This window comes from Lupinus angustifolius, chromosome LG01 (assembly GCF_001865875.1).
Source record: "Lupinus angustifolius cultivar Tanjil chromosome LG01, LupAngTanjil_v1.0, whole genome shotgun sequence".
Lineage (NCBI taxonomy): Eukaryota > Viridiplantae > Streptophyta > Magnoliopsida > Fabales > Fabaceae > Lupinus > Lupinus angustifolius.
In genome coordinates, this window is record NC_032009.1 from 3,497,809 (window position 1) to 3,508,830 (window position 11,022).

General features: G+C 34.0%; 1 protein-coding gene across 3 annotated transcripts; it reads right to left on the reverse strand.

Annotated features, from left to right (window-relative positions):
• On the reverse strand, positions 8,094-10,569 carry LOC109347750 (guanine nucleotide-binding protein subunit gamma 3-like). 3 transcript variants are annotated; one of them, XM_019587792.1, is made up of 5 exons: positions 9,967-10,558; positions 9,055-9,107; positions 8,878-8,922; positions 8,757-8,801; positions 8,094-8,520 (listed from the first exon to the last, which is right to left on the reverse strand). In XM_019587792.1, exons 1-5 carry the CDS (start codon positions 10,108-10,110, stop codon positions 8,151-8,153), a joined length of 657 nt encoding a protein of 218 aa, XP_019443337.1. In that variant the 5' UTR covers positions 10,111-10,558; the 3' UTR covers positions 8,094-8,150. The 3 variants fall into 3 exon arrangements, with proteins under 3 accessions (XP_019443337.1, XP_019443354.1, XP_019443345.1); XM_019587809.1 differs by lacking the exon at positions 8,757-8,801 and having other exon boundaries at positions 9,967-10,569; XM_019587800.1 differs by lacking the exon at positions 8,878-8,922 and having other exon boundaries at positions 9,967-10,564.

Here is an 11,022-nt window from a genome sequence, read left to right on the forward strand (position 1 = left end):
AGAGACTATGAGATAATACCAGATGATGTAGTGAATGATGATGGAAATTTGATACAACACATGGCACTCTTTGCAGACACTGAATAGATCTAATTCTCAGAGGCAATTACCAATTCAGTATGGAAAAAGGCAATGCTAGAAGAATTGCAGGCCATTGAAAGAAACAGAACATGGGAATTAATGACCCTGCCCCTAAACAAATCAGCCATACCTATCAAATGAGTGTTCAAAGTAAAACTAAAGCATGGTGGTTCAATCTCTAAACACAAAGCTAAGCTTGTTTCCAAAGGTTTTATGCAAAAATATGGATTGGATTACTCAGATGTATATGCCCATGTTGCAAGAATTGAGACAATAAGGATCATTATAGCAACTGCAAGCAGCAAACAATGGCACTTGTGGAAATTGGATGTAAAATCTGCTTTTCTTAATGGGCCTCTAGAATAGGAAATCTACGTGAAACAACCACCATGATTTGAAATCAAAGGAAGAGAGAGTGAAGTCTACAAACTGAGAAAGACACTCTATGGTTTAAAACAAGCTCCTCGAGCTTGGAATATGAGGATAGATTCATCCCTTCTACAACTTGGCTTCAGCAAGTGTACAATGGAGCATGGAGTCTATGTGAAATCATCCATAAAAAATAGTGTTGTGTTGTTATGCCTATATGTGGATGATTTGCTCATAACTGGAAACAACGAATCTGAAATTGAGACAGTGAAACAAAACTTGAAAAGAGAATTTGAAATGACAGATCTTGGCAAGCTCTCATTCTTCCTTGGAATGGAATTCATAGAAACTAAAGATGGAATTGTGATGCATCAGAAAAAGTATATTTCTGAGTTATTGGAGAGATTTCAGATGCAAACCTGCAATACTTTAGAAACTCTAGTTGAAAGCAATGTGAAGTTAGACTGCTGTGAACAAGAAGCAAGGGTAGATGGAACTCAATTCAGGCAACTGGTTGGAAGCCTCAGGTTTGTGTGCAATAGCAGACCCGAAATTAACTATGGAGTTGGTCTATTTAGTCGATTTATGAGTGATCCAAGACAATCACTTATGACAACAACTAAACGTGTGTTGAGATACCTAAAGAAAACTATAGAATATGGACTGTTGTTTCCAATTCAAGGAGAACAGAACAAACTACATCTTGTAGCATATTCTGACTCAGATTGGTGCGAGGACAAAGTAGAAAAGAAGAGCACAATGGGCTACATTTTCCTACTAAAGGGTGCCCCAATCTCTTGGTGTTCAATGAGGCAAAAGGTAGTAGCCTTGTCAACATGTGAGGTCGAGTATATATCTGTTTGTCACGCAGCTTGTCAAGCAGCCTGGGTTTCAACTCGCCTAGAAGAATGGAAGGTGTTTGATAAGATCTCAGTCACACTGCTTGTAGATAATAAATCTGCAATAGATCTTGCAAAGAATCCGGTGTCACACGGGAGGAGCAAACATATAGAGACCAAGTTTCATTTTCTTCGTGATCAAGTGAACAAAAGAATGCTAGATATAAGGCATTGCTCAACCGAAGAACAACTTGCGGATATCTTTATAAAACCATTGAAGGCTGACAGATTCAACAAGTTAAAAGGAAAAATTGGTGTTGTAGATTTGAAAGCAATTTTGAATTAAGAGGGAATGATAGAAATGTAATTCAAAAGCTTAGTTAGATTGTTTACTATAAATAACAATTTGTTATTAGTTAGTTAGTTGGATGGTTGTTATAAATAGAATGTTGTTATCATTGCTTTGATATATGAAATCTACACATCCCTTTCCAACTATCTCACTATCATCTATTCTTTCACTTATCTCTATTCTAACAAAAATAGCACAAAATGGTGAAAACATGACATGACCACCTTAGTCTAACATATGAAGATTAAATGTAGCATGGTGTTAATGGAAAAGAGTATATTATTCTTGTGCTAACAATTTCACCTTTCATTTCTTAACCACATGACCACCTTAGTCTAACATATGAAGATTAAATGTAGCATGGTGTTAATGGAAAAGAGTATATTATTCTTGTGCTAACAATTTCACCTTTCATTTCTTAACCCAGAGCTTGAGAACACACTCATCTTTTCTCTTTGGGGTTCGTACATTTATTCATACCAATACAGTTATTCTGGATTAAGTTATCAAAAGTTAAGAATTCAATTTATATGAGGATAGTCATGCAAGCCAAAAAATATTAGTTGGTTATCCAATATTATTTTTTTGATAGTATCAAAAAAAGTCAGATAGCCACCCAAAAGTAACAGCAGCAACAAAACAACTGGTGGTTGCAAAGTTCCAATTATAGCATCAACAACCGCAATTACACAGGTATGAAGTTGGTAGATGGGTGCCCAAAAAATATATATCTAGCAGCCCAAACCTAGTTAGGTCCTGTTTTGTAAGTTTTTCCGAGGTCAACTCATTTTATCAACACTAATATAATCATGCGAATTTTAAGAAAAAGACAAAACTAACTGACTATAAAATTATAATTTTTAGGTCGGTCACTTAATGGCGTGTGATTAGCAACATTGATATTGAATTAATGGGAAACAACTTTTATGTTGTATAGTTTCAAATTTAAAGAACCAATTTAAGTTATATAAAAAATATGGAATCCACTTCAAACCATAATAATAATTGAGAAAAATGTATATCTATTGATAGTGTAATTCGATCTTCATTCATTCATCTTTATATATAATTAACTCTCCTAAAAAATAATATAAACAAATAATGAATGATGTAATATATATAAATTTTTATAACAATATACTCATAAGATTTTAGAATGTAAATCTACGCCCTCAATTGGTATAATGTTAGCACTTAAACCAAGCAACAAAACCTTCAATTGTTCCAATCATGTGTCAATCCAATAAAATAGTGACACTTACTAAAAAGGTTTGAGCTGTGAAAAATATACATGTTATATTTATTAAGTGTTAAAATTTTATTAGAATGAGACATGGTCATAGACGTGCTTTTGAGAGCGGTATAATTTTCATTCCAATCTCTACCCTTCACGAAAGTGAAAACATAAGTGAGTTTTTCATTAATTTCCTGAAACTTGCTCTGTTCTTGCACCCGAAACAGCCAAGGTTGCCACCAAGAAGTGGTTCAAGCTAGAGAAGCTGTATATGAAATAAATACTACCCCTTCCCCATTATGCCAATTTCACACTTCTTTGTTTCCTCTTCTGCTCCTATACTTAGGAGTTAGAAACGTAGCTTTAATTTCCATTCTTAGTTGCGTTTAATGTTTACTAAATAAAAACATATCAACTTTACAAATATCTTTGTCAAGAATCTATTGTTTTCTGGAGGGAAAGTGATGGCCAGAGATAAAAGTATAGATAAACCAATGAAACCGAGGAGGGTAGCTCGCCAAAGATCAAGTGGCAATGGTGGTGGTGGCGGCAGCACAGGCAGGCGCCATAGCCCGGTGGTTGGCATTTTTGGCTTCCTCCTTGGGATCATCATGCTATGTTTGGTCCTCTTTACTTTCCTTTATTTCATCTTAGGCTTATAAATAAAAGAAAGAGTGTGGGCCATGGAAGGCTAAGATTGTCGCTAAGAATTTGTTTATGAGTTGAATTTCTTAAAATAAAGAATGAAAGACTCAAGAATATAAAATATATTGGTTCTGAAATCTTTTATTTATCTTTCAAAACTGAACTCATAAACAGACCTAAAATCGACTAGACTGTCCTCAAAGATACAATAAAATAAGAAAGAGTCAAAATTTATTATTATTATTATTAGGTTGGTGGTTTTTATTTTGTAGTTTAAAAGCAAAAGGACATGAAGAGATAAATGTGTTTGTGGCCATTTGCCTCGGTGGATCAAGTTCCATACACCTTTCAGAATAGAAAGCTAGAGAGAGGTTGGAACTTGGAAGGTAAATTCAACATCAATGGTGGGCAACTAGTCGATGACGTTCACGTCGGCAACAGATAGATTGATATATGAAGATGCATGGACATTGATCCACCAGTAGACTATAAATATCATACATGTGATTTAAGTTTGTTCTTTATCAAGGTTTTTTTAGCTTATGCATAAGGTACGTAGAATAAACATGTTATAAAAGGTAAATTTTCATGGTAAAATAATGTTAAAGTGGTGCATAGACTAGAAGTAGCATATATATGGTGATCTTTTTTAACCTATGCATCTGAATGTTAATATTATTTTTTTGCTATAGTATTCACTAACATTTTTCAATAAGGAATTAGTCATTTTTTGAATTAATGACTACTCCTCAAAACAAATGTCATACTCAGTAATCAAACCTTTAATTTTAAAATTATTCTTATATTATTAGATTAATCACCTCACAGTCAACAATATAATCAATGAGTATGCTCATGATTTGGTGTATAATTAAATTATTTTAATCAGAAGTTGTACAAAGCATTTCTACATAAAAATCACCTTTTGATTTTAAATCAGTAATAAAGAAAAATGTATAAAAAATTATTAAAGAAAAGAAAGTGGTACATGCTATTTTTATCTGTCACCTATAGACTAAATGTAAGTTAATGATGATGTGTATTACTATATTACACTTGATGAGTAAAGGAAGTAATTCATCTTCTTAAATTTAGTGGCATGACTTAATAAATTTTAAAATAAAAATTTGTTAAATAAATAAAAATAAGACTCATGTTAAATACCAAGGGTACACATGTGTCATTTTATAAGTTGTATTACTACACATACCATCAGATATAATTAATTAAAAAATAGTTAATTATTAATTTTTTAACTTAAATATATTTTTTAACCGATTACGAGTAATAATACATGCAATAACATAATTTCTGAGATAACTTAACACGCAGAAAAGGAAGGTTTAAGTCCATTGAACTTAATTAATCTCCTGAAATTTAGTTAGATGTCAAAATGAAGATTATCCTATTAATGTTATTTATACTATATATTCTGATATCAAACTCAATGAAATGGAGAGAGGAATCTTCGTTTCTTGCTCCGCCAGAAATGGTGGACCAGGAAGAGGCTCCATGGCGAATGTGGCACCGTGGATCATTACCGTCGGAGCCGGAACCTTGAACCGGGATTTTCCTGCGATTCGAAACGGAAACGTTCCGTGGCGTTTCGCTTTACACTGGATGTGAGGCCTTTTCTTGTGGTGGCAGTTTAGTTCTCTAGGGCCCAATGGGGTGACTCTTCAAACTAAATGTCATTGGGCCAACGTTATTTTACAGTTTGTGTCACTTTATTTGCCATGAAATTGTGATTGGTTAAAAAGAAAATATTTAAGTTAATTTTTTTATTAAGTACATAAATTCATGACACATAGAGTGACACAAACTGTGTTACAACATATATATTCTCATTCGTTATCATTTTGTTTTTCTTCTTCATAATCGAAGTTTGGAACATGATTTGGTTGTTTAAATACGATATTATGTGTTTGGTTTTTTGTCATGTTTAGAATTATATAACAAATTTGCTTCGTCTTTTCCAAAAGTATTAGTCTTCACAGTATGATAAGAAACACTTTGGTGGGGGAAAAAATAGACCGTGGATAAAAAATGTTTGAAATTGAATTTTATTTGCATACATTATTGAGAAAAAAAAGTGTAATATTTATGCACCGTGTAAAAATTTACACGTGTATCATTGCCATTTATTTGTATGATTTTTATTTAAGAGACAATAATGATTAAAAATGAATGAGATGATACAGCAAGATCACACTATCCGTGTACATGTATTTTTCTCGTGGGAAAATGGTTATATTCACTTTTGTTCAGGTTAACTACATCAAGATCTTACAACATTGAATGGTATATTTTTATTTGTTGAATTTACTATGCTCAAGCCAACATTTCTTAAATTTACTTTTTTTATAAAGCACAACTTATTTTAAATATTTAGAGTTAGACCTAAAAAATACCCTTGTAATCTTCGATAAAGTGAATAAAAATATATTTGATGGGATAAGTTCAAGCAAAGAAATTTGAAGTACAAGGTACAAGGATGATATGAATGCTCATCCCATTGATTATCACGCAGGCTGTCCAAAACTTGTCTGCATATGTTTGGAAATTTATGTTTGATGATGTGAATTGTACTTGTGACTTGTGTATGTTTTGATATTTAAGTACGTCCATGTCATGTCCACACATAAGTGGGTTGGCTGCATTGTTGAAAGCAACTCATCCAGATTGGAGTCTAATTAAAGTGCAATCAAATCTGCACTAATGATAACACCGATTCCCCTCTCCGGTGATGCACCGGGAGGAGAAGCTTTATCCACAATATGAGCTCATGGTGATGAATATGTCGATCCACGAAAAGCCGTCTCTCCTTGCCTTTTATATTATGCCTCCGGCCGATTATTTCATTGCATTCTTTGTGTCCCTTAGACCATACTTAAGACCAAATACAAATGAAACAACAACAATCAAACCTTAATTCCATGAGTGGTGTAAGCTAAATGGGTCGAATAGAAACGTCATAATATTTTATCATTGTCAAGAATACCTACCTGACTTGAATTGCTCCAACAAATTCAATGGCCATGGCCAGTTGAACTACCCATCATTCTCTTCTGTTTGGAATCAAGAGTTGCATAGTACACACGCACATTGACAAACGTGGGGGCTGAAGGATTCATGTATGATGTGAATGTTAGCCCATGGTGGGGAGTAACGGAAATGTGCTCCCGTATCATTTTCTTGCTGATAGCATCATTTTTTTTTTGTTTTTTCTCATAGCATCATTCTCTCTTATTTTTGGTGCAGAAGATGTGCTCCAGTATCCAAGAGGGGTGCTGATGATTCAGTTGCTTCTGGATTTGGTAGTATTTTGTGGAGCAATGAAGCCCAAGTTAAGAGCCGAGTGGTTTATACATGGACAGATTTATGATGTTGTGGGTCTCATTGTCTGTCATTTCAACCCAATGTGGTTGCCTTAAGTAAAATACAAAAAGGTACAACTTGAGGCATGTTACCATAAACTATAATAACATGATTAGCTTTGCTCATTAAAAGTTGGTGGGACAAAACACATACTCAAATTAATTTCCAAGTTTCAGAAAACATAAACTTAGCTTGGTCCTAACAAGGTCCAAAAACAATAGAGTGAATGTGCATAACTGTAGCCTGCACTGGTTACACTTACAGTAATCAAAATTGCACAAATATGGAAAAGAAGCAGGGATAGTTCTAAGGTCCTGAACAACCCATGTGTAATTATTGTTATCTTTTGTCCATCTCTATCGTACATGAGTGTATAGTAATCAGGGTAGATAAGGTATTAGCAAGTTCTACCATAGTACATACTACACACGGTCATTTCTGATCTGAGTTAACATTTTCTCTGAATTTCTAATTACTGCTTATTTCGAAGTGTCTTATTCCAAACGATCTTGGGCCTGAAAGGCTCTTAATCTGTACCGAATGAAAAGACATTTCCTGTGACCTGTGCCATGTGTCAGTTATGCAGAAAAAGGTTCTTCACCGCAATCACATATTTTCCTGGCTTGTGCCATTCGATTATTTCACCAAACCCAGCATCACCTTTTTCCGTTAAGCTGTCTATATCTCTAAATTGAGTAAATAATTCAATTTTAATAATTAACATATTTTAAATAAAATCACTTCAGAAGATTTTTTTCAACTTTCTTGTAGGACCACCTTAAAGAAAAGAAAAAACATAGGGAAAATCAATAAGACCAAAAACTAATAAGAACACACTTTTTCCTTGTCATGTTTTTAGGAAACTGGCAGGGCTTACAATATCTATAAAGAACCCAACTTGCTTTAATCATCAAGGTCTTTAATATGAAGCATTGAAACAATCATATTTCTTCTACAAAGATATGGAAGAAAGGAATCCATACTAAATGGGCATTTTATATTATTTGAGTCTTTCATTATCACTTGCACTGTTGGAGATTCTGAACAGCGAAAGATCAAGCTTAGCTGACCCACAGTTACAAATATGCAATATTATAATTGCTTCAGGTATCCATACAGGGCACAAAATCTAACTCAAAACATTTATAAATCTATATTTCCAAAATTTATAATCTAGCTATTATAAATGCAATTATAAGGATTAGAACTTTAGGCCTCTTTTTTTTTTTGCCTTGAGAAAGAATATAATTTACTAGCAACATAACCAACAAGGGTTCCAACAGGACTTTGTACAACAGCAACATGGGTGTACCTTTGGACAGGTTGGGCAAGAACAAGTGCAAGAGCATTTCCAGCTGCAGCAAGAGGAGCAAGATGGACACTTGAATTTGCAACAACTTGAGGGTATACAACAATTTCCAACACCACAACTATCTTTACAGCAATGTAATTTAGGACAAGAGAAACAGCAATTCCACTTTGATAAGGAGCAATTGATGGATGGCAAACAATTGCAACTGCATGGTTTGCACTCGCAACGCGGCAATTTTAGTTGTACAGATACCCCTTCGCAGCAGCAGCAGCAGCAACAGATCCAAGAGAAGTTAAAACAAGGCATACCACTGCACAGAAACATAACTCATCATTCATGTTTGCCATTGAAATTAAGGATTACTATGATACAAGTTGATGCTTCACTAAGTGAAATTAAACCAGCTTATGAGGTTTCCAGATAAATAAGGGGCACTAGAGCCACTTCAAAAAAATTGACACACACACACATGAATCTCCAACTGGATCAATACTGAATAATCAGTTGGTATAGAACCCATGAAGTGATCAGATAAAGAAATGGTACCATAGCCACTTCCAAAAGCGACATGACCGGCGATTCTTCTTGTTTCTGATTGAAAGAGAAAGGCATAAGAATCATGATACTTCTAAACTAAAAAGGTAGGATTGATGATAATAATTCTTACGAAGGTAACAGAGGATCCGAGTTTGCTATCACAAAATCAGCCATCCTGCAATATGGTTGCATTCAATCAGAAAAACAGATTTACTACCATAGATTTGGCGAGCAATAATTCATATATTTGAAGGAATTTCCCTAGATTAAAATTCTACATGGCATGTAACTCCACAAATAAACATACTCTTTACAGCATCTTGAAGCTGGTTGAAGCCCTTCAACAGATTTTAATTCTTCCTGTTAGATGCAAAATTGTCAATAAATTTGCTTTGAACACAGAGAAGGGAAAGAGAATGTGTTTAACACTTTAACTAGTCTGAAAATTGTCATGCATAAACTTGGACCAAATTGGAAAGTTTGGCTGCATTCACTGCAGTATCATACTGGCTTGTTCAACTTCTTAGTTCTGCAATATCTCATCTAATTACTGAGGATGGAGCAGAATAAATCATTACATAAAGTGCTTTTTACATATAAGTAGGGAATCCTTGGTACAATAGAAAAATAACCAACAACCTGAGAAATTAAAAGCAGAAAACCAACTATTTGCAACTATATTATAGTCTTGAAACAAGACGGTGAATTCCTCAACCATCACCCCCATAGTTAAATGTTTCATGAAATTAGAAGAATTTTTTAACATTTAGCTATCTCCTCACATTGAACCCTGTAGTTGTGTAAATTATTGGTCAAACTTTAAACTAGTATGAAGCTTCAAAGGGAAGAAGACCACTGGCAAAGGTTGTACAGTGGTTCAAAAACTTGTCATAGAAATGAAAAATATCATAGATTTAAGGTATTATAAGCTGAAAGACTATATCTACTCATGAATCTCAAAAGAAATCACTTATTGCTCTGGTTCCACTCAAAGTTCAGCATTGATCATGAAAATGTGATGTCCCCAGCATTTAGAAATTTCCCAATATTCTGAATCAGGTTCCGTCAAATGTCAACATAGTCTTACATTACCTCCATTTGAAACTAACCCAACATGAAAAGACTCAAACTTTGAGTCATTTAACTAAAAATTTAGACAAATGTGAGTGAATGTGAGAGAATCAGAGTTAAGAAGTTGAAAGTAGAAAGTTTCACTAACCTCAAGAAAACTGATTTCTCTCTCTAACATCTGAACTCTGGCACTCTCACGGCGTTTCCCATACAAATCAGGGTACTCCGGTGGAGACTTTGGTGAAGGTGGTGGTAGTGAAGGAATCGAAGAACGCACAATGGGAGTGGCCATTGAAGTGTTTCAGTTAAGAAAGAGAGAGAGAAAATAGAAAGAGAGATGAAGAAATGAAATGTGAGTAATAGAAGTTGTCCTTTGTTGATAGAAAAGAAGAAGAAGAAGAAGATGATGAGTGAGTAAGAAAAGTGAAAGGGGGGCACAAGAAACAGTAATAGTAAGTGACAAAGAAGAAGCGGCAAATGAGGTTAGGTGTGAATACCATACGAAAATGACTGTGGCAGAAGCAGTAAATAGAGTCTCTGACAAGGGATAATTAAGAAACACCCAGAACTAGCACGATTTTATTTTTATTTATTATAAAAATAAAAAAGGGTTTGAGTTGAAGTTGAATAGAAAGGAAAAGTGAGTGATAATGAGGGTAGAAAGAGGGTAATAATTATTGTTATGTTATTGTTTTTATGAGTGATGATGTGAAGAGAAAAGAAAAGAGGCACATCATGTTTTGTGCATGAAAATAATAATAAAGACGGCTGAAAGAAAGGCTGCAAGTGCAAGTGTTTGTACGAACATATTTAGCAAAGTTGAGAAATGAAAAGAGTGTAGTTTGTTGTTTAGAAAAGAGTAATGGAGTGTAAAATGTAATGTAAAAAATGTAGAGATGAGTTTTGTTTTGATTTGAATGATTTGCAGAAGAAGCAGTGAGCACTGAGCAATGTGGGCTGAGGGTTGCAGAGAGCAAGCGAAAAGCACGATGGTAATATCTCAGACCACACGTGACCGATGTGTAGGAAAGAGAAATCAAATCTTAATTTACATATCAATCTTATTAAACTTTCATTTTACATTCAATCACAAATGTATATGCTTTAAGAGTCATTCTTCAGATATTATATATGTGATTATATGTTTCTTTTGCTTTGTGATTTTTTAAATTTTAAACCAATAACGTATAAAACTTTCAGAGAT

Excerpts from the sequence above, each read along its gene's own strand:
- LOC109347750 (XM_019587792.1), bottom strand. The coding sequence starts at position 10,110 with ATGGCCACTCCCATTGTGCGTTCTTCGATTCCTTCACTACCACCACCT. Across the intron at positions 8,923-9,054 it reads GCTTCAAGATGCTGTAAAGA|GATGGCTGATTTTGTGATAG; the intron begins GTATGTTTATTT and ends ACCATATTGCAG. Across the intron at positions 8,802-8,877 it reads TCGGATCCTCTGTTACCTTC|AAACAAGAAGAATCGCCGGT; the intron begins GTAAGAATTATT and ends TCTTTCAATCAG.